We start from the raw sequence: 25265 nt of genomic DNA on the forward strand, positions 1-25265 counted from the left end.
TTATTCACCCTAGAGAGATATTGTATTTGCGATCATTTCAGATAAATGTATCGATTAAAGAAGCATAGATTGATTATACAGTTTGGCCTAGGATCTAGTCTGTCAGGAGTTGCCCCAACATCAGTCAGCCAAGGCCAGATGATGGAGGACCCTTAACCCTGTTAAGAGAGATATAGTTACAAAGGAGGTGGTGGGAAGGCAGTGGACCCTGAGGTCTGAAAAAAAGTATTTTAATTTGTGTATCTATCTATCATCATCTATCTATCATCCTGGATTCAGACAAAATACCTTGGCTGGTCAACATGTCTTTTTTTATTTAGGCCTAGTAACCAAGACGTGTTGCATAAGCAGCTTGTGATTTACTGTAAGTCATGTGCCTTACCCCAGGGTTGCCCAATGCTGGTCCTGGGGACCCACTGTGTCTGCTGGTTTTCATTCCAATTGAGCTCTCAATTACTTAATTAGACCCTTAATTGAATAATTTGCTTAATTAGACCTTTTTAATTGTTTTTTGTTTTTTAATTGTTTATTATTATTATTATTATTATTATTATTATTATTATTATTATTATTATTATTATTGTGCATGGAACAACACAGGCATCAAGACCAAGGCAAAGTATTACCAGCAACATTTGTACCAACAGAATTAAAGGAACAAAAAACATTCTGAAAAATGTGGCATTCCTTACAAAGGATAGTGCATAATTAGGGAAGGATATGGAGTCTTTTTGGATTTGAACACTTGTTTCCTCTAGAGGAAAATGACTTCATTGGAGTGTAATTCAATCTAGAATTTTTAAATTTAGAACACTTGTTATTGGTCTCATGAAAAGCAAGTGTGGAATGTTTTAAGCTAGAGGAAAAACTCAGAATGTGGCCAGTCAAACCACCAGAAAATTGGGGGGTATATTTAGATAAAAAAGGCAATAACTGTTAGGAATAAAATAAGTTTTCATATTCGTTTTCTCTGACACTTTGCGCAGAAATTAGAATATTATAAAAGCTAATCTAGTGATGAATTGGCACAAAAGGTTTTTGCTTGTAAGTTTGATATTTATCTCTTGGATGCTAATTTAATCATGTTATGATACTTAAGCATACAGTCTATTGTTCTACTTGTTGGTTATTGAATTCCTTGGACTAATGATATTAAGGACGTTTGGCAGACTGATTTGTGAATGAATTGGACTACACAGATTGTACTTGTTACCAAAAAGATGAAGGAAATCTATGGGACTGCTAAAAATGAAAGTTATTGCATTCTGGATGTGGGTTGCTTTTTCACTGCTTTTCTTGGCTGGGAGAGAGCGAAGTAAATATAGACATGATCCAACACCTGTAGCAAAATCTTAATTTATGTTTCTTAGGAGTCACAAATAATTTACGAAGACAGGACAAATCAGTAACATTTGGTGCTTTGGTTCTAACTTGGAACTTTAATATACCAGTTTCAATTTTTCAACAGGTAATCTATTTCTGCTAATCTATTGTGTCTAATGAGATTTAAAAAAAAAACAAAAAACATTTCAATAAAATATGTTAATCACAAAAAAGTGTTTATTTTTTTAAAGAAACACTGCCAAATCAACATTCAAGTTCATGCAAGCCCAATAATTGTCTAAACCAACAATGTGACTCCATCAAGTAAAAATACTGCTCTTAATTTACTTTAGGGATATTGGAACTTTCTTCCTTTTTTATTAGTTGTTATGTTTCTGCTTTAAGTTCTAGTTTCAGCTACAGTTTGTCTGCAGAACTGAATACTTTGGCGTCAATCTGTGGATCCAAACCGTAAACTGAGATGAAATTGCAGAAGAATATGGGTTTTTCATTTTGTTACCACAGTCTGGTAAGACTAATTTTAATTGTATATTTTATTTGCTTTACATGTTGGCCCTCTTGTAGTTATATAAAATGTTTTCCAGTGGGGCATATTTTAATGTTGCACTCAATTAGTCCCATGTGTATAAGCACTTGAGGAAATTGACTGTTGGTGATTGAGATTGGGATGATTAAAGGAAATTGGCTTGTGTTATTCATTTCTTTAATTTTGAAAGCTTCTGTTTATTACTCTTTTTAATTGCATGGGACTCAACCAAGGTAACTTTTTTGTCAGCATGTCCTCTTCTAACAGACACTTCTACACCCAGAACACTGCTTTGTTATTCATGGTGGAAATCTTGTTAAGCATACATTTGTATTGGGGGAAAACCAAAAGCGAAACAGATTGTGTTCTCTAAGGTTTTCTAAGGATAGACACTGTAATTTTGAAGGCCCATGACCAAAAGCTGTCAGTTGACTCACAAATGCAGTTTATTTAATGTTTTCAGTCTGCATGTACACGCTGTAAGCATTTATTTGATATGTTTATAATACAGAGTATAGTATCCTGCTGTTTGTTAAAATCACTATTATTTTGGTATTAGATTAATTTATTTACCTTTTAAAAATTGCATTTCTTCTGCTTTCCAAACTGACTACTATGTGAGATTGCAGATCAATTTCTTGTGCGGAAGTGAAAAATTTTGCAATAAGTTTAAAAAGATGTGTGTGTCCGGGGTTTTTAACAAGTCATACTCTGCCCCTACCCTGTGTATTGATTTCAAAGAGTCTACTTAGCTAATCAGAGGGGTGCATTTGAAAATATGTTCCCTATCAAAATAGAGGTTATTTTGTCTCTTAATTGTCCCTGTCTGTATTAATGATTTAAAAGTCCATGGAATAAAACAAGCAATTAAGTGTTTAAATCAAGTTCAACTTAAACTCCATCCATGCCAAAATGAAACGCTGCTTAGGTTGACTGAGGCTGTGTGGTCCAGTGGTTAAAGAAAAGGGCTTGTAACCAGGAGGTCCCCAGTTCAAATCCCATCTCAGCCACTGACTCATTGTGTGGCCCTGAGCAATTCACTTAACCTCCTTGTGCTCTGTCTTTCGGGTGAGACGTAGTTGTAAGTGACTCTGCAGCTGATGCATAGTTCACACACCCTAGTCTCTGTAAGTCGCCTTGGATAAAGGCGTCTGCTAAATAAACAAATAACAAATAATAAATAACAAAATGACAGAATTTGTTGATATATGGGTTGCTCATTAGAGCTTTAATTTCACTTTCCTGAAAAGATGCTTATGGGAAAAAACTAAAATGTCCACAGGTGTGAAATGAACTAGGAGACATTTGTGGGATGGGGCCTCAAAACTCTGGAATGCTGTGATCTACAGGCAAGGCTCCTCTTTGAAAATCAGAAGTGTCAAGGGCATTTTATTATGAATGTGAACAAGAGTTGAGCTTTTTACCATAGCTTTGACCTTAAAAAACTTGAAGGACGGTGTGAAACGGTAGCGTTGTGGCGTAACGCTGGCTGATGGCAGGAAGTGGACCCAGAGTTCGAAAAGTTGCAGTTTAAGTGCAGATGCACACTTTTATTAATAAAACAAAGGGTTTAACCAAATATACAAATCAATATCGCACCCAAGCGGGGCTGTCAAGGTGCTTCCGCCCTGCCACAGGGTTAATTTCTTACTTCCAGTATATTTCTTACTATACTTATATGCAAATTGTGATAAATTCTGATAAATTGTGAGGGGAATGAGGCTCATAGATTACAGTCAACTATGAAGTAAGCCGTGTCCAAGCAACTGTATGTGTGGCCAAGGCTACAGAGATGAAGCACGGGGCTTCCCACGTCTATTTATCTTAATTATATATATATATATATATATATATATATATATATATATAGACCTGCTCTATTTCTACATGTCACATGTCACATGACTTGTCATTCTGTGTAAACAACACCGAGCAAAAGTTGCTGGTCTGGAAGGCTACTGTAAACAGAAACAAACTGCTGTTTCAGTATAGGAAATCATCATAAGAAATTATTTTAAATGAAAGAGAAATTGGATAAGAAATAAAAAAAATAAGGTGATAAGAAACGAAAGCAGGAGAATAACAAGGCAGAATGGAAATAGAAGTGTAATATAATTGATTCTACAATGTTTTCTCAGCCATGGCTGCTTTACAGGGAGGTTCTGTAGTGACACAGCCCTCTCCAAATCTTAGCTACTGAAACAACATGTAATTGTTAAATATATGCAGCATTTAAAAAAAATAAAAAAAATACAAATGTATTGGCCATTCTGAGACAGCAAAGACATGTTCTAGTTATGTTTCAAAAGTGTATAATGCTAAGCAAGATTCAGTTGGGTTCAGTTAGTGGTCAGTTTTTATGTGATTGAGTGACCCTAATTAATACATGGACCACTGACAAGTACTTAAAACACCTTCTCGAGGCTTTAGTAATGGGAAATAATGTAATAGTGATGACGTATCAAAAAGCTAGGTCATTTTTATCATGTTACCATTTGCACTTCCCCCTCCCCTCCTCAGTGATCATCTGGTGTATATGTGATGCAGTACTGTAGGTTGTCACATCTGGACACCAGAGTTTAAAACAGAAAAGTTCCTCAGTGAAATTAATTGGGTTGCAATGGCATTTAAACAATGATTGACAGAGGCACACGACTGAATTGCAGGACTGATGGTTGGCCAGGGTTGCGGTGAATTGGGGAGCTTGATGTGAAAGTTTGCCTTGGGCCCGCCTACTGTCTGTAGCCAACCTGATTTAGTTCTTCACTGACAGTCACCAATTAAAAGGAGCTAATGATCCCTTTTAACATTCTATGAATAAACCAAGCAATTACACTCTCAGAAACTGCTGATGCTCTTGTATGTTGTTGCTGCTACCATTTTTAATGGGTAAAAGTTAATGAACATAGCAGCACATCATACAGCCCCCCCTCCCCTTCCTTCATTACAATCCTTTGCTGTGTAGGATGAGTTGAGTATTCATCTTATAAAGTAAGGACTTTTTTTATTTACCTTAATTGAAATAAGGATCCTGGAGACTTCCAAGCAGAGTTGTGTTTGAGGTGTTGGGTTTCAGTACCTGGCTTTGTGTTATCATTCATACTGTACCAGCCTGTGGGTGTGTTTGTCTTCTTCAGAACTGAAAAGTTTTTTTTTTTTTTTTCACTGCCTTAACATGTACTTGAGTGTGCAATTGTAAAGATGTCAGGTTTATGTCATGTTAAAGTAAACTTTGTGGGTATGTGGCTTTCACTGTAAGGTACTGTTGGTCATTTGCCTATGGCTTTGTTGAGTCTTTATCCTACATTAGTAATTATATAATTAATTATTAAAGTCTGGGAAAGGCAGATGTTGCCTCACAAATTCTCAAATGATCCCACCTTCCACCTGAGGAACATTCCAAGAACCCAACCACACAACCACAACCCACATCACACTTTAATAACTGTTTCCACATGGATACTTTGTTTATGTATCACATGCTCTGGACTGCAAGCCTAAGGGGCTGATCTATTGATCTGGTTTTTGTTTTTGTTTTTTTTGTAATTTTGTAATTTGTTGTATATTAGTACGGTATGAATGCTTAATTGGAAACCCTTTTTGATACAAAGAATATTCATTATTCTACACGTAATATTTACTGGTGAAACCTGAATGAAGCTGTCACCTAAAAGACTGATTGCCTGTGGCTGCATAAAACAGGTTGCCATGTTTTCAGTGAGATTCTGTTTGGGCTTTGTTTGCTGGTATTGCAGGTATATTCTAGTTCTAGTTGTACACTCCTGTCCTGAAAATACGTTCTTTCCAGGGTTCAATACATACAAATACATGCAATATATTTAAAAGGCAATTCATACACTTCCTGGCCACTTTATAGGACCTGTCTACCCGAGTGGATATGGCATTGTCCTGGAATGGTGAATATCCCTCTGGTATATCCTGGGTTCTTTGATTTCTCTACACAAGCATTGTTGTGGATCAGTTCCACCCAACAATGCTGCCCTCTTCCCCTAATGGTGAAGACTGCTTTCAAGACGGTATTCCACCTCTCCACTGTGCAGAAATTGTGCTCTGGGGAGCATGACACAGACTTCAGGCATCTTCCACCACAAGCCAATTGAACATATTTGGGATGGACTTGAATGATGCGTTTTTCATCACAGTCCTCTGCCTATCTCTCTGCACCAACTGCATGAAATATTATTAACTTAACAGGATCATCCCTGGAGACACTTTCCCGTCGTGTCAAGGCTGTGGTCAAAGCAAACGATGGCCCAACCTGATATTAGGTACAGGTGGCCAGGCAGTGTATATTGCGCTAAGTGTACTATATGTCTTGCTTCTACCTACTTATACAACATGTTTCAAGGTGGTTAGACAGGTTGCAGACGCCCTGTGGAGTGGCTTGATGCCTTTGGATTACTTCTTGTGGGGAAACCTGAAAGACAGTAATAGACACTAAGAAACTGGACTACAGGACAAAATTAGGACAGATTGTGCAAACATCACAGTGGCATGCTGGACAATATGCATGCTAATTGGAATAATAATAATAAAAAATACTATGTGCTAGGCCAATAGCAGAGCTCAGTGTTCTGTGATAATAATATTTGCATACAGTGAGTTGTTTATTAATGCATTTCTCAATATGCACATAACATTTGTTGGGTACTGTGTCCTAGATGACTTGCAGGAAGTACAGGACACAGTCTGAGGTGAGTGAAGGTGCTGATGCGCAAGTTTAATTATAAATAAACAAATAAAAGGTTTGAACAAACCAGAACACTGATACAAAACAAACAGACAAACAGCCACGGAGCAAACAAGTATCGTGGTGGTGTAAAACCAGCACGGGTAGCAATTGTTTTTAGATATTAGTTTCTTATCTCACGTCTCACGTTCCGCCTCTGATCACACTACCCCAGAGTGACAAATCTGTGCTGGGACTAAATTGCTAATCATTCAATCTGGCCCTGGCACAGTCTGCACGTGAACTAATTATGACCCTGAGCCCACATGCCAATATACACTTTAACTCGCCTGTGCTACATAACCCAAACTATACAAAATAAACCAAATACACCCAGGGGCGGGGGTTACCCTGTCACAGGTACACATAAAATTGTCTGTATATCTTTGAAAATAAATTACTTTATTTTCTGTTAAAGCAAAACTGAAACCTAGTCTAATGAACTGAGCGACTTCCTTGTTTTTAAAATAATGTTCTGTGGTTGAGCCACAGAACACTATAGTCAAATAGAAATGGACAACTTAAAAAGTAAAACAAAAAGTACAACTGTCCCATACATTTATTTTTTTTGACTACAGCACTCCACAGTATGCAAATTACAGTAATAGTAACCAAGTAGAGAAAAGCACAACACTGCCATCTACTGGAAAAAATAATAAGTACCCGACAAAATAATAATAATAAAAAAGTTGTATGCTTTTATCAATCACTTTAATTTTCAACCCACTTAATCTCACTTTGGGAATGATTAGAAAGTGAACATGTTAGTAAGCTGCTATAGTAGATAATAGCACAGTAGATAACAAAATGTGTTCACAGCTTTCTTCTGTTTTTAATTACAACGTGTTGTGCGGGTGCAGTATAACAGGCTTTACTGATGGGAAAGAAATATTATTATTGAACATCATTGTAATCAATGCAAAGCACTACTCGATATAGATTCCACCCAAAACACATTTGTGAATAAACAGTGTTTTAAAGGTTATTTTGTCAGGTTATTATTAGTGAATCCCTGACAGCTCTGCTTCTTGTCACAATTTTTGCTCTGTCCTTTTGAAATGACATTCAAAGACTTTGACTGACAAAGGCAGTTCTATCAACTTGATTCCCTGACAGCCTAGAGTTTGGAATATAACAGACTTTAAAAGGACAGAAATGAATACCTCTGTGTTTATGTTAAGTTAGATACATTCTTTCATAACTACATAACAGAGACTAGCCCATTTCCTTTAGTTCCCCTTGCAGTACATTGCAAGTGAACTGCAGAAGCCAGTGCAATCCAATTCCTGGAACTCACTCAGTTCTCATTAGGTGCACTCATGGAACTTCCATATTGGACATTTGTATATTGTATTGCAACCTACATCTATGAATGCAATTCGCCCTGGGCGTTAGAGAAATTGAGAATTGTGTAAGTGTTCTAAAAGCTAGAAAAAAATGATTTAAGAAAATGTGCCACTTCCTACAATGTGTTTTACATCACAAATGTTTTGTAAATGTAGGTTAGTTGGCAGAATTTGACTGTCTCTCCAATTGTCTCTCCATGAGGAACAGAGGAACAGGCAAATCCAGATGACTTCAAAGTGCCAGCCACAAATGCTTCTATTTTGTTAGTGAGAGTCTGTTACAAGAAATGGAATTCTGAAGGGTAAAGCAACCAGTAGCATGAGTCAACAAAGATGGGCCATGTCACCACACAAGGCATGATTCATGTTCATAAAAAATAACTAAAGCATGATTCGAATGGGACTAAAAATCAGAGGTCCTCAGGTGTCAAGTAACCTCCCAGATGTGGACTAGTTTTCATCAAGGAAAGTCGGTAAATTCAAAATGAAATGCGATGTTGCGATGCCACAGAAGGCGCTTTTGTCAATGATTTGTAAACAATGAACTGGATGTAGATAACCTGTGCAAGGTGGAGGAAGAACAAAGCGTAGACAGTGTAGAGAAGCGATAAAAAAAATGGATGATTTGCAGAAGACCATATTTCACCAATTGTCAGTAAAAATTCAGAGGATTTTTTGAGTATATGCAAGGTTTAAATGATTAAAAAGTAATTTATTTCAGGATGTTTCAGACATGATCTCTTCTTTAGCAGCGTAGAAAATGGTAAACACAGTACAGTAAACTTGGTATTTTTCAAGATCCTGAGGACGATGTCATGATTGTCTATCCTAGGTTGACAATAAACTCAAGTTCTCTTTGTTTCCGAGCATCATTTGTTCCACAGCACTGTGATCCCACGGGTAGTGATGTCTTCTGCATTGTGATATTTTAGATTTTAAGAATGAGGATGTTGACAAAGCACAGCACACTATCCTGTTGTAAACAGGCCCAATTACTACTAGCTGTTTTTTCTCAGTCATTATGCTATTTGGGACAGAGAACATTCAATGCTGACAAAGCTTTGCCCCCCCCCAGAATGTTTGTGAAATGACACCCCTGGTTCAATTGAACCAAAATAATGTCAAAATAATACACACCGCTCAGGGTCCAAGCTTCACTACAGTACAGAACTGAGAAATAACATTAAAACTGACAGAGCAACTTATTCAACAAATCCACACTTCCAAATAAGAACTACTGTAAAATGCTTTTTAGAGCAAGATTGAGGCATATACTGACCATTGCAAGTCATAGACACACATCCAATGTTTCTCACTATATATTTCAAGTATTGAATTTGACAGCGCCTGCGCTGCCGGGTTCATTAAACTACCACAGAAGCACATAGTGTGTGGTGGTGGCCGCGAACGCAAATGGTCCTGTGCAGGACTGAGGGCTGGCACTGGTACTTGTTTTTGTGAATTGTTTTGTTTTGGAAATTTCCCCGGCCTCCTCACCCTCTAGCTGGATCTGGGAGCACCTTTCTGGTTGCACTGAACGCATGGTTGAATGATTGCATACCTTGTGTTCGGTAGCCCAGTCAGTTCGTAAGTTTGGTGTTGGTAACTCTGGAGTTCTACTGTATTAGCAGTCCCTCCTTAATTACCATACAATGGCTGGCACAGCACATTGTTGTAAACCCTTAACAAAATAAAAAAGGACTGGGTCAAGGGATTTTTTTTTTTTCAGTAATAATAGTGCAACAACCATAGCATGCTACCTCTATTTTCATTGTAAATATAGCTAATGACTTCCATGACTGACGATACAAGCTTTGAGATTGAAGAACAGCAACTTTAACAAGTAACCTCAGAAAAGGCATCACAAGACAATTATCACTATTATCTGTGGTTTATGGATAATTGAATAAATATGGAATATAAACAAATAATTAGCCTTACATTGTACAATTACTACTGTATACACACAGAGGTTAACACGGCATGCATATTTTTGTAATTAGGTAAAATTCTAAACATTTAAACTGTTAACACTTCTATTTCACCGGCACTATGCCTTTTCCACATCGTAAGCGGAGACATGCTCAGCGGGTGGAGTGAAATGCCATTCCTCTTTGTCAGACCAGGACCACATTAAAACATTATGACATTGCTACTAACAATTGCAGCACTGAATAGTGGGCCAAAATGCTTCCCTCCCTCTACCTTGAAACTTCAAACCATTTATATACTGTTTTTAACAAGTACAAAAAAGTACATTTAGACTGCTAACATTCGATCCAGGTCACTAATATCCACAACCTCATTTCATATTAAATATTGTGGCATTTCATTTTCACTTTCATGTACAAGGCTTTAGTTGTCTGGGTAGAAACACAACCTTATGTGTTTTTTTTTTTTTTAATTACTTTTGAGAAAGCAAAGCAAGCTTAAGAGGCCTTCAAGTGGTGGTTAAAAGCTGTGAAATTAGCTGTCGTACATACAAGGAGACAGATCATTTGGCCTTGTCTTGTACACTTTTTTAATCCTTAAATTAATTTAACAGCTGTTTCATATCTGGAAATACTGTTATTTCTTGTTACGCTTCAGCAGCAAATACCCTCGCTGACAGTTCCATTCTATTTGGAGTAACAAGAAAGTTTAGAACGTACAACTAACATGTATAAACTGGTTCATTTAAATGTATCAAACTAAGGTTAGATTAAAATTAGGGGAATATATATGTAATGTACTTGTGTTCATATTTACTTCATATTTACTCATCATAGCTAATGAAAACAGTTGGATCAGATGTCATTCAACAATAATTGATGCATCTACAATGCTCTGGGCATCAATTACCATGTTCATAAATGTCAGATTTGTGCAACAGAACTGGCCACTTGCAGCAATTTGAGGTTTTGTAAAGCAACTCTTGATGTGATTGAGAACAGCACGTGACGTGGCAAGACTGATGCCAATAGCTACAGGTGGGCATAGAGCCCTAAAGTATACATATGGAAGGATATTGTGTACAGACTGAACTCCAATATGCAGCGGAAACCATAGACGGGATGAACCATTGAAATCTAATATAAAAAGTGTGTGTAGATGTATTTGGCTCTAGCTGCTTCCTGGTACTGAGTTAGCAGATGGTACAATTAATTATAATTGTACATGTCCTGTGTACATGGTGAAGCAAGAGTAAGGATCCATAAACCAGAGTGTGAGTAAGTGAGCAGAAAAAGCTAAATGTGTTGTGCTCAAAATGCTACTTAAGCCTGAGGCAGTTTGAGTTCAAAACATCACGTACATTGGACAAAAACACACTCACCTTTAAGGATTTATACTTGATGAAAACTAGAAAGTTCCAGTATTGTCAAAACATATTTTTAAACAAAGAACAGGAAGTACACAAATTACACTTGTATGTATTTTTTTTTTAAATCGGTGTCCTTATCTATTTGTGATGTTCACTGTACAACATTATGAGTGTTTCCAGTTTATTTCCCCCACATGTGCTTTCTTCCTTGATATTATGGTAGTGGAAATAAGCAGGAGGTTGATACAGTAATTTCTGGAAAGTAAGCAAGGTAGCCCATTAAGCAACATTCCCATTAATTGTAAATGACACAATCTGTGCAAGGCCAGGCTCTTCTGCATTGAATGTGGCAGGGCTTGTTGAGTGATGCAGTAACTTCCTCTCATATCAGCAAACATTAAAAGTACATCTAGGCCGACAGAGGGAAAGAGGGGTTTGAATCTGCATATGAAAATTAACAAAATAAACTGGATCCTTAGGAGTTGTCATGCAACTTGATATTTTTCCACATTAGCAAGATTACGGCATTTTTAAATTGTGAGATGCTTTTAAAATTGAAAAAAGAAATAAAATAAATAAATAATAATAATAAAAAATATTACCAGCAGCTGCCTAAAAAAAATATTTAGAAAGTCAGAAACAAATCTTGATTTTCCTTTTTAAAAATTAGATTTATTTTTCTGACATTGTTCTGAAATTTGCTGTCTCTGTACAGAACTAATGTTCCGACAGTTTAAAATAATAGGGGTGCTGTAGCTTTTCCAGTAAAAAGAAAATAATAAGCGTACCTGATGTCACACATACAGGCTGACTATTTTTGCTTGGTTTATCTTTATCCCTGATGATCTGAGGAATTATCAACAAACAGCTTAACTGAGAACATGCTGTTTAGTGCTTAACAGTAAAACATTATAGGATGTGGAAACCCCCAAGCAACAATGTCACAAAAGGGTTACCCTGCCTCACTACAAGATGATTCTTTGCCACCAATAGCGTAAACAATGAAAAATAACATGAGCTGATCCTGAGGCGAAAAATAAAACTATGTGGGGCTATAAACTTACAGCAATCTATTAAGAAGTACTCAAGTGATGAGATTCAACTGTTTCTTGACCCTGTTGGTATTTTAATATATTGCGAAAGATACAGAAGCAATGGGCAAGTTTGACATCCTTGACATGCCTTGGAGATTTTCAACGTCTCCTGTGACCCTGGTCGATACTTCACATGACCAGCCTTTGCGTCACCACTTCCCTGTACATGATGGAGATGTAGATGAAAAACAAGACGATCACAAAAAGGTCATCCATGAAACCCAGGATTCCAAAGAGAGCTTCAGGAATTAAATCCAGAGGCGAGACAAGGTACATTAAAGCACCGACCAGGCAGAGGAGGATTCGAATTTGAAACATACAAAACAATGCCCCCCTTGAAAACATCTCCCTGAAGGCATGGCGCAGCAATGTTGGGACGTCTCGGAGGTGATCCATCAGCTAAAAAGAAAGGAAATTGAAAAATGATACATCAGGTATGAGGAATCCACCAATCCTCGTCAAGGGTTTGTCAAAATTCCGTTACATCTTATCATGTACACAGAGGTTATCTTGTGCATAGGCTCCATTTGAAAAAATATTTAATTGATCCATAAAAACTGAAGCCCTTTAGCCTGTAATAAAAGGCAGGACACTGCTGTATTTGATGATTTTCAGGGAGCTCTGTGGTGAAAGAGTGGGTTGTTGGTGAAGCCTTACAAAAGCTGGAAAAAGCTGAACAGACTTTTAAAATACTTCTGTAAGGACCCTATGACAACTTGTTTTGTTTAAAGTGTTTATTTTTATTTATTTAATACATATTCCAACTCCATGTTTGTTTTTTTCAAAAATTCTGAATTAACATGGCTCAACCGTGTCACATTTTTTGTGGAAAACTAGCTGTAATGGATGATTTCTGATAAGTAGTCTTTATTTATGTTTTGATAAATATGTGTAATTTGTTTGAATGGAAAGGGGAAAGTGGAGGCGAGCCAGTAGAAGGTACTGTAGGCTTTTTTTTTTTTTTTTTTTTAAACTTTAGTTTGGCAGTTTAGGATTAAGTTAATTGGTATAGAAAGATAACAGTTTAGAATAAAATATATGAATTACAAAAACAATTATTTATTTCCCTTTTATTTATTCGGCATTTACAATAAATAACTTTTTGGGTGTATGGATATATTTCAGAAAGTTTTGTGAAACTGTTTTTTACATTCTTAAACCTCAAAACATGTGTGTTATTATTAGATGAGAAAGCTACAATCAGATCAGTTCCTATGTGTGTTTCTAGCTCTGCTACACAGCTTTTCTATAGAGCAAACTGGCTGATTTATACTGACTTGCATTAATTTGGGATATTTGTTGACAAAGATATCTTTGGATCAAAGGTAGTTTATTTCTCTGGTATATTCTTGTATTAGTTAAAAATCTGTTTTAAATAAAAAATGCAATAAAATAGTAAGACACAAGATGCTCCTTTGAAGCACAGCCCTATAGAGATTAAGCACGGCTTTTTAGTAAATAATTGAAAATACTAATGATTCCCTAAATCAAATCAAATCAAATTTCAGGAGACAGAACCATATACAGTATGTTACAATGGTAAAGGATTTTAGTTAAAAAACAAAAACCAAAACAAAAAAAACTGCAAGATGTAATTCCAACCCAATCAGTAAGTCTATGCCTAGGAAATAAATAACACACCACAACTTCAACTACCATAAAAAAATAACATCAAGCTTTTTATCGTCATCTTTACTCACAGGTCTGGCCTGTCCGGAATATCTCCGGTTGTAGTCGTTGACATCCTGAAGTATCTGGCCTGCCTCCTGCTGCTGGGGCTGGTCTTGCTCTTGAAACAATGGAAACAGCAAAGTCACCTGCATCAAAAATAACAATACATTACAAACAAGTTTTTGGTTGTTGTATTCTATAGCAATTTTAAGAAAGAAAATGTTGATGTGATATCTTTTAATAGAACAATAGACATGCTTCCTGTGGACCATCTATTCATATTCTATATAATACAGAAGTACACCTTAAGATGTTACAGCACAAGTGTGGCAAAAGAAATAATGTTAGTATAATTTCAACTTGTTTCAAGGGCTTTCCAATAAAAAAAAAAAAAAGAATTCCATTAATGCTATAGATCGAGCAACACCTCTTCATTGGCTTGATCTGGAGTGACCCAATACAACTAAAATATTGTCAAATAAAACAGACATAATTCACTCTCTCTGCAAGTATAGTGCTTCAGGTATAAAGCACTGCTTCTAAATATCAAAATAATAGCAAATCTTACCATTTGTCTACAGATTGGGCAATTAACAGCTCCAAGCCACGACCCATGTCTCCAGTATGCAATAATGCAGGATCCTAATGAATTTAAAGCAAACGTTAAAAACATACAAAAATATGAAAATTGTTATTCCGACCCAGTAATTTCAGTATTTGTATCAGACACACCAACTGCTCAAGGTTTATTTGTGTTACAATTAGATACGTCAGCAATTTTTTTACAAAAATCCAAAAATGCTAATTCAAAAGTATTCATACCCCGACAAGGAAAATGAAATGAATAGCTAGTTGAGGCACCTGTAGCAATAATACCTCTTTTAAATGATTACGATATTTGTCAATGAGCTTTTGGCATGATTACTGTGTTTTTTCTTTCTCCCAATTATTTTTCTTATTTTCATCCCCAATTTGGTAAGCCCAATTATTGTTTTTTTCAACCCGGCTCACCGCTGCCACCCCCACGCTGACTCGGGAAGGACGAAGATGGACACACGCGTCCTCCGATACATGTGTCGTCAGCTGTCCGCTTCTTTTCACTCTGCAGGCCTGCCATGCAGTCACCTCAGAGCTACAGCGTCGGAGGACCACGCAGCTCTGGGCAATTAACAGGCAGGCCCGCAGGCTCTCGGACAGTCTACAGGGGTCGCTGGTGGGCGACCTAAGCCCCCCCCCGGGCGGCACACGGCCAATTGTGCGCCGCCCCCGGTAACTCGCGTCCACGCTCGGCAGTGGAATAGCCTGGACTCAAACCAGCGACCTCTAGGCTATAGGGCACTCTGGACATTTTTTACCATTCTTCAACACAAAATTGTTCCAGTTCATTCAAATTCCAAGGACTTCTCTTGTGCACAGCCTTCTTCAACTCATACCAAAGATTCTCAATCGGATTTAGATCAGGACTTTGACTAGGCCATTCCAGAACCTTGATTTTATTGATCTTTAATCCTTCTAAAGTAGATTTTGATGTGTGCTTTGGGTTGTTGTTGTGTTGGAATGTCTAGTTGCACTTTAAACCAAGTTTTGTAGCAGAGGGTTTCAGATGATTGGCCAATATCTTTTGGTATGCTAAAGAATCCATTTTACCATATATTGGAACTAAATTTCCTGTGCCAATAGAGGAAAAACAGCCCCATAGAAGGATATTACAACCTCCATGCTTGACAGTAGGTATGGTGTTCTTTTCTTTGTATGCCTCACTAGACTTTCTCTGAACGTAATGACTATCAGCATGACCAAAGCCGCATTGTTTGTACAGGTTTTGTAACAGCGGTTCGCAAACTACACTGCAGACCGAACAATTCATTTGATCACTATCGTTATTAAACTCCAGCCATGGGTAAATCTTCAGTATTGGTATTTTTTGCAGGTAATTGGTCACTCAGTTTCACAGTTACAGCTGTACATCTGTAAGTGAGTGTAAGCAAGATGGCTACCGATATTTAGTTTAAATTCTGTGAGGCAGCGCAGTGATTTTGAATATGTGACAAGGCTCCAGCTGTCCGTATCCATCCAATATATGGACAGCTGGAACCTTGTTCGACAAATCACATTGCTTGTTTCACATTCCATTACGAGCCGTGGATATATTATAGATAGATAGATAGATAGATAGATAGATAGATAGATAGATAGATAGATCAACTTAAACTCAGAATTATAATATATTGCTTAACATATTTCATGTAATGTATTATTAAACCTAGTGCAATACATTGACACAATATAAATATGACAATACTGCACTGTTTCCAAAATATGAAATACCTTAAAATGGATAAATTGACATTTACAATAATAATAAATAAAAAAGTAAAATGCACGAGTCACATATCAGGAAGGGCATGGAACTAAATCTGAATCTTATTAGTATAATAATAATTATTGCTTATTATTACTATGGGCAGGTGAGACCTCTTCTGGACAACATATGGAACAACACTATAGGCTGACTGAAATGATGGATAACTAGCCATTAATCACAAGCTACAGTACTTTAGAGAAAAAGTGTCAGTAGCATAGAACAAACTGACAAACTAACACAAGTTTGTCCGAACCTGGTCTTCTGGAGTCATCAACACAGATCATCTGACATGTGTTGATCAATTTCATTTAACATGTGATCTAAGCAGCATACGAACTTGAGCTTGTACTGGTAAAAGGCTGGTGAAAATAAAATAAAACCACGGCTCATGGAGCCTTTACATTACAGCTTTAAATCTTTCTCACACACAAGACTTTTGACAATTTGAGCAAACATACTGACCACAGAATAGGTGACCACAGTTGGTTTCAACAGGCAGCGAGGCTTGTTGTAAACAGACTGGACAGGACATGTCTGCGTAGAACTGCTGTCGGTGTTGTGCAGGTGCATCCTGAAAGAACAGCAGATAAAATAGGCTGAAACACTTTCAAAATCTTACATCTGTAACAAGACAATAAGAGGAAGGCAAATCCAGGAAAAAGAGGTAGGGTCATATTTTCTTTAAAAAAAAAAAAAAACAAGACTGGTTTACCATTACTTTTGCCTATGAATAAAACTCTAACTTTTGCTAGATACTGCATTGACTTTTACAATGTATTCTTGTTATCGAAATCTGCAGTATGTGTGCATTATTCATCAACTGCGAATCTAAATGTATTTCAGAACAAAGTAGTATTATTATTTAGTCATTTAGCAGACGCTTTTATCCAAAGTGACTTACAGAAACTAGGGGGTGAACTATGCATCACAACTGCTGCTGCAGAGTCACTCACAGTAGGACCCTGGTAGTATGTCTCATCCAAAGGACAGAGCACAAGGAAGTTAAGTGACTTGCTCAGGGTCACAAACAGTGAGTCAGTGGCTGGGATTGAACCTGGAACTTCCTGGTAACATGTCCCATTCTTTAACCACTGGACCACCAAGCCTCCTTCAAGTACACTTGAACCTGAACCTGAACTTGAGCTTGAACTCGAACAAAAAAGTAGATGAACAGTATGTGTCCTGTATGAGTGAGCATTTGTAATAGTAAAATATGACAGGGTGAAGATTCTGACATTAATATTTATCAGGGTTCTCCCCAGGCCCTGGCAGGCCGCCCGGTGAAGTGGCTGTCTCCGCCTGGCTGAAAAAACCCGATCCGCCCGTCTTGCAGATGCTACTGTGCCTTTAACAATAAGGATTGATTGCGATTCTAGCAGACTAGATCACTAGCACGTTGCTGGGTGAAAAAAAATAACATTGGAACCACATGACAGCTGTGCTACGTCTTGACAAAACATTTAACCAATCAGAGAGTTGAGCGGGTGGGTTTTCTGCGTTAAGCACTTCGAGAGGTTAAAATGTTAAAAATGACTGCTAAAAAAATAACCAGTTATTTTCAAAGCACAAAGTGTGACAATGAATGCAAGGTTTTCAAAATAAGCCGTCGATCGGTGCAATCAATCGCCTAATACAATATTAAGATTATTTTCAGGTATTATCATTCAGTCCATTTTTTTCATATTATTGTACTATGATACATAGTACATATTAGCTATACATATGCAACTAAAATAAATAAATAATAATAAAAAAAAGCTTATTCCTTTTGTTGTGATATCGCAAAAATATGTACCCAGGTGCATGTAAAGAGGCTGTACGCCATTAAGAAGAAAGGCGTGATGGGGTATCAGCTGAACACTTGTCAGCTGACATACAAATGCTTAAGTACAGAGGTGCTGGGTTATTACACTCCGGTTTCATGAAACAGTTATGATGGTGACCAAACGGGTGTGAGTACTGTTGTGTAAAAAAAATTGTTAAAATGAACAGTTGCTTTCAGAAAATGTAGAACAGCGAAAAACAAAAACAGACCTGCATTAACAAAATGCCTTGAAAACTTAATATAAAGAAAACAATTTAAATGAATAAGCTCAGTAATTAATTTAAAAAAGAAGTGACAAGCTTACTGTTTTTTTTGTGAACTCCAATAAACCTACGTTGTCTTTCCCCAGTCAAATCGTAGAGTGTCTAAATAAGCATGGTAATTTACCATAATAAAAAACAGTAATGAAAAAGAAAACGTAGCAAATAAAGCGCAACCAGATACAGTCAATGAAAGACAACACATTATTAAAATTATTTGTCGTATTATATATTTAAGGTAAGGGAAGTTTATTTTTCCGTTAAAAGTGCTACCGGCTATAATGTTCTGCCACCCGGCTGTACAGAATTCCTGGGGAGAACCCTGCAATTTGTTTTTGTTTTGGCTAGGCAAAGAAGGGGTTAAAAAAAACAGACGTGGATCAGACAGCAGTGCTGTTCAGGGAGAAACTTATGGGGAGAGGACAGCAGTGTGGGGCAGCTGAAAAACTTTACAACAAAGAGCTTAAGTTCTTGTTTAAAGAGCCTTCTCAGACAACATTTGTTTGTTGGTTTTTAATATTTGATTAGTTTGTGGTGACCTTATTTTATATATTAAAATAGTCTGTTCCACAGTGGGAAGCAGAACCAATATAGCAGCATGTTTGGTTTCTGAGAAGAGTACTTTGTTGAGAAAGTATTTATTTTCATGATAATGCTTTAGAAAACTCTGAAATTGTCAGTATTTGATTGGCTGCATAGAAAAATAATAATGAAAAAAAAGTTACATTTTACATCTTTAATGTTTAAAGTGCATTTGTAAATTAGATATTAAAGATGTTTAGTGCATGTTTTAGAGCAATAAAACAATTATAATGTGTTTATTTTCTGCACTGATTTTAAAGGCACAAAGTATATCTCAGACATTTTAGATTTAAGCATTTTGTTCAGCTTTGACAGGCATTTCCTTTGCACCTACTCACTTATCAGTGCCCTGTCTGTATTTGTGTGGACTTGCCCAATAAATTAGTGGAGACTGATTATATTACTGAACTCCACCTGTTGGGACTGTAAATGTTGTCGAACAGCAGTCACTCGTGCCTGGTTTTCAGGGTGGATGTTCTCCTGTTCATTCCTGGAAAAGTTTGCAAATGAAAAAGGAACAAGATCAATATCTGCTGATCTGGGGAGGGGGGGGAAGCTGTTAGCTGTTAATGTCTTCAGTTAATATAACTTAACATCCTCTGGATGACACCAACCACTTACTTTAAGGGGTAATTTCAGAATAATACACATATAGGTCGTTGATGCAATCCATGGTGATTTTTTAAAACAACAAAAAAAGTGTTATTCTCCTCAGTACATACTATTTTATCAGTAAATTAATGTAAAGAGCCTTGTTTTTTCATGAGCCGCTCAACTAAGATGCACCATTATGAATAAACTGCGACCCATTATAACTTTTACATTACCGCATATTTGGATAATACACTAAAGCCATCATCCTCACCTGCACAGAAGAATTGTAAGTCCACCCAGAAATGCACCACAGAGAACCACTGTAGCAAGAACCGGGTTACTTATCCCTTCTATCAATGAAATGCTACCTTGTCCGGATTCCAGAATATCCCACTGGTTCTCATCCATTCCAGACTATCATAACCTATACGTCTAAAAAAGAACTGACAAGAGATTAGCCTGTAAAAGGAATTCCTACAATGTGCCAAAAAAAAAAAAACCCTTAACAATAAAATCAAATGCAAGCTTATTCTTACCATGGATATAAGACTGGTATGGCTGTTACCACTATAAACATGTCAATACAAATCCATACTTTAAATTAGATTACGTTAATAGACTGAACCCATATTGCTTTACACCTTAAATGTTAGCAGAAACATGTTATTTAAACTCCATATTCAATATAGTTTGATACTTGGCAAAGCAAGTGGAAAAGCTCACTTGTAAATAAAACACATTTTATGTCTCAGGTTTGCCTTTCAACCCAAATGTATGGTTACGTGTTTCTAGCAGATGATTGTCTGTGTGTGACAGTTAGGGTTTCAATCTTGTTCTCAATTCAGTAGTCGTTTCGAATGCCGGGTGGATACTATGGAGGATAATTTGTGCCAAAATTAAAAAATAAATAAATAAATAAATAAAATTCTAAATAAATAATTAAATAAATAAATAAATAAAAAACGAAATAAATACATACAAATATAAATAAATAAATATAAAACTAAATAAATACATAAATCAGTAGAAACTGAAATATATTTAATAATTTATCTATTTCTTTCTTTATTCTGTTTTTTATTTATTTATTTACTTATATATTTCTTTATTTATTTCGTTTTTTATTTCGTTTTTTATTTCTTTATTTATTTCGTCTTTTCATTTTTGCACAATCTTTTCGAGCTACCGTCAATCATGCTCGATGGGCGGGACAATAAGTGAATCGGTGATCTACTAACTTTGCCTGGTAGTAGTGCGGAGCAGTGATGGATTCCTTTTAGTGTCTCGATTCATTTGATTCAGTTCAGTTTGGTGAATTGATTCATTTTGTTCATTTGATTCACTGATTCAATGACACAAAACCAATCAATGTAGACCGCATTAAGATTGTTTACGTAGGTTTATTTGAACCAGAAAGAACGAGTCGTTCACGAAATGCACATCACAAAAGCTAGGGAAAATCTATATTTGGTTGACTGGGTTCACCCCCAGATCATCACCGATCCTCCACCACATTTCACAGTGGGTGCGAGACACTGTGGCTTGTAGGCCTCTCCAGGTCTCCGTCTAACCATTAGACGACCAGGTGTTGGGCAAAGCTGAAAATTGGACTCATCTGGGGGTGCTTCAGCAAGGCTGGAATCGGGCAGATTTGTCTTTGTGAAGGACGCATGAATCAAGCCAAGTACAAGGTTGTCCTGGAAGAAAACTTGCTTCCTTCTGCTCTGACAATGTTCCCCAACTCTGAGGATTGGTTTTTCCAGCAGGACAATGCTCCATGCCACACAGCCAGGTCAATCAAGGTGTGGATGGAGGACCACCAGATCAAGACCCTGTCATGGCCAGCCCAATCTCCAGACCTGAACCCCATTGAAAACCTCTGGAATGTGATCAAGAGGAAGATGGATGGTCACAAGCCATCAAACAAAGCTGAGCTGCTTGAATTTTTGCGCCAGGAGTGGCATAAAGTCACCCAACATCAATGTGAAAGACTGGTGGAGAGCATGCCAAGACGCATGAAAGCTGTGCTTGAAAATCAGGGTTATTCCACCAAATATTGATTTCTGAACTCTTCCTAAGTTAAAACATTAGTATTGTGTGGTTTAAAAATGAATATGAACTTATTTTCTTTGCATTATTCGAGGTCTGACAACACTGCATCTTTTTTGTTATTTTGACCAGTTGTCATTTTCTGCAAATAAATGCTCTAAATGATAATATTTTTATTTGGAATTTGGGAGAAATGTTGTCAGTAGTTTATAGAATAAAACAAAAATGTTCATTTTACCCAAACACATACCTATACATAGTAAAACCAGAGAAACTGATAATTTTGCAGTGGTCTCTTAATTTTTTCCAGAGCTGTACATTTGGAGTCACCCATTGTTTTTTACAATAACAAAAAGAGAGGCTCGAACGAGTGGTATTTGTGGAACAAATCCGTGGTATTTATTCAGCACATACCAAACGCTGTTTGCCCAATTCCTCTTCTATCCAGTAAACCTTTAGAGATTAGTCATGTGATCAATCGCCCGTTGAAGCACACCCATAACCGCAACCTGTAGGCTACATTTTATATAAACAAAGTTTAAATGTGTATATATTTAGTATTTACCACAGTAAAATAACATTTAGAAAATGTAAAATATAATAGACGTTTAAGAACGTCATCCGTTAGAATGTGCAATATCATCCTAAAAGGTCGTTGTATCGTAGCTGATACTACGTGTCACCTTGTGGACTAAGGTGAATCGCCGTCATTATTAAATTATAAAATATTTAACCGTAGTTGTAAATCATCATGTAATCTTTGTAATCACAATATGTAATCACAAGTTGTATAATTAAGCCTTGGGTACAATAACGTTACAATACCAGTAGATGTTTGTATTTATTTATTTTGGAAATTAGGTGTATATCTCTAGTATTATTATTATTATTATTATTATTATTTAGTAATTTGGCTGACTTTACTCAAGATGACTTAGAAGTATTAATCATAATTTGTGCAAAATAGTTAACTATAGATATGATTAATTTTGTATGTGTATAAAAAATAACAAACACACATAGACTACAACTAGTAGTGATTAATTTTATTATTTATTTGTTTGGCAGACTTACACAAGGTTACGTACATAGTAAACTAAGAAGAACTGTAAGAAATTATGGTGCACAAACTTGTAATCTGAGTTTTCTGACAGCGTGAAGCAGCTCTCTAGAAAGTACACACCGTCTGGATCATAGATATATAGCTATGGTCTGGAGGATGTAACTGACACATATGGTCTTCAGTTTCATAACACTCAACGAGTTGAGAGACAACCCGGTTTCCTTGTTACAACGAACAAATCAGCCAGACTCGAGAGGTAAAGAATCACTTCATGAGTTTTGATAGGCTGGTAACTCGACTCCTGCGCCACGCAGCTTGTTCATAGGGTGAATCAAAAGAACCGATTCAATGGGGACTCTGATCCGATTCCCATCGTTCACCTTAGTGAGTCGTTCAAAAAGAACGATTCGTTCGCGAACTACACATCACTAGTGCGGAGAGGACTCCCTTCGTAAAAATATATTGGGACGTCCAGATTTTCCCGTCCCAGTTTGGCCTACCGCTGTGGACTCTTCTGCTTTACTGTAGTCACTGGTACTGCGTAGAATTTGATGGCGAATTATCTGCAAGTTAGTTCTGGCACCTTCATCAATATTTTCATCAGTACATGCCAATATCTGCCCTATTCTTTCCCATAGCCAATCTACTCGAAACAAAATAAAGTCGCCATTTACCGACCCACATTCAACTTGAATTAAAAGCTCCCTAATCTTTTCTAGGATAAGACTCCTGTAAGTCATATTGCACACATTTGTAACGTATGGTATATTCACAGCATTGAAACTGTACAACAACGACGTTGTAGCCCTGACTGCACACATCTCCGCACTACTACCAGGCAAAGTTAGTAGATCACCGATTCACTTATTGTCCCGCCCATCGAGCACGATTGAGGGTAGGTCGAAAAGATTGTGCAAAAATGAAAACGAAATAAAAAGCGAAATAAAAAACGAAATAAAAAACGGAATAAAGAAATAAATATATAAGTAAATAAATAAATAAAAAACTAAATAAATACGTAAATAAATAACGAAATAAATAAATAAATAGATAAATTATTAAATATATTTCAGTTTCTACTTATTTATGTATTTATTTAGTTTTATATTTATTTATTTATTTATATTTGTATGTATTTATTTCGTTTTTTATTTATTTATTTAATTATTTATTTCGATTTTTATTTTTATTTTTTAACTTTGGCACAAATTATCCTCCATAGGATACTGACACAGAAACATTAAGAAGCCTACTGGGATTGAGCTACGTGTTCTCAAAAATAAGTGCATCATCTACCTGGCACTGGCAATGTTTTCCCAAATTGACAGCATGAACAGTCAGTGGATTTACTGCATATTGTCACAGGCCAAGATAAACTGGAAATTAAATTAAGAAATATATATATCTATATCTATATCTATATCTATATATATATATATATATATATATATATTTAAATCGTAATGTATACTGCACTTGTTTAGAACCCAGTGTTACCGTTCAAACTACCCGTCCAGGTCACATAACTACTTAACTAGCAAGCTCGAGCCACTGTAGCTCAGACAAAAAAAAAAAAACTAGTTTGTATAGTGATATTATTCTATATGTTCAGCGTGGTCTTTAACTATTTTAAAATACTTTGAAATCCGTATGGGGTATTACATTTTTCTTTTAAGACGCGTATATTGTAAAGAATATACGGTTCAGCAGTTCACAAGTACAGTACTGTACTGTCTATCGTCAGACAGGTCGTTTAGCCTCCACCCGTTTGACCAACTCTAATAATAAATGACATTTCAACTGTTTTTTTTTTTCGGCAACAGATGTGGTGTAACACTAATAGAAGTGCTGTATCAATTGTACATCGATTTCTAATCAAAACGTACTTATTATATTATTATTATTTATTTCTTAGCAGACGCCCTTATCCAGGGCGATTTACAATTGTTACAAGATATCACATTATTTTTACATACAATTACATTATTTTGTACACATTATTTTTACATACAATTACCCATTTGTACAGTTGGGTTTTTACTGGAGCAATCTAGGTAAAGTACCTTGCTCAAAGGGTACAGCAGCAGTGTCTTCCACCTGGGATTGAACCCACGACCCTCTGGTCAAGAGTATTATAATATTGTCCTCTAAAATGCTGTGTTATACAGTATCCCACAAACAAAGGTATTAACTTTAATAAAGTAACAATTTAAAATGCATTTGTCGATAACAGCATGGAATACAAACCTCATTGTTATTTTCCGAAATATTGGTGTGATAAAATAAACGTTTTTACGTTACCTGCCCTGCTTTCTCCATTGGACACCGATCGACTTCCGTGTTGACACGGTGGGTGCGTTCACGAGAGGCAGACTTTGCTAAATCTGCGCAGATTCTGCGCAGATTCTGAAAATTCATTGGCTACTTGCTCCGATTCTGTGCAGATTCTGCGCAGAATGACGAAAGTCTGCGTGTCGTGAACGCACCCGGTGTCT

The 25265-nt window shown here is 36.5% G+C and overlaps 1 protein-coding gene across 5 annotated transcripts; it reads right to left on the minus strand.

The window, feature by feature from the left end:
- Positions 1 to 12370: 12370 nt before the first annotated feature.
- Positions 12371 to 25230, minus strand: LOC117421386 (E3 ubiquitin-protein ligase RNF170-like). 5 transcript variants are annotated; one of them, XM_034035734.3, is made up of 7 exons: positions 25072 to 25230; positions 19930 to 20090; positions 19479 to 19554; positions 16860 to 16968; positions 14601 to 14674; positions 14062 to 14178; positions 12371 to 12760 (listed from the first exon to the last, which is right to left on the minus strand). In XM_034035734.3, the coding sequence occupies exons 2-7, from the start codon at positions 20064 to 20066 to the stop codon at positions 12491 to 12493; spliced, it is 783 nt and encodes a 260-aa protein (XP_033891625.1). In that variant the 5' UTR covers positions 20067 to 20090; positions 25072 to 25230; the 3' UTR covers positions 12371 to 12490. The 5 variants fall into 5 exon arrangements, with proteins under 5 accessions (XP_033891625.1, XP_033891627.1, XP_033891626.1 ...); XM_034035736.3 differs by having other exon boundaries at positions 19930 to 20101; positions 25072 to 25171; XM_034035735.3 differs by having other exon boundaries at positions 25018 to 25161.
- Positions 25231 to 25265: the final 35 nt, after the last annotated feature.

The sequence above is a fragment of the Acipenser ruthenus genome, chromosome 1 (assembly GCF_902713425.1).
Source record: "Acipenser ruthenus chromosome 1, fAciRut3.2 maternal haplotype, whole genome shotgun sequence".
Taxonomy (NCBI): Eukaryota; Metazoa; Chordata; class Actinopteri; order Acipenseriformes; family Acipenseridae; genus Acipenser; species Acipenser ruthenus.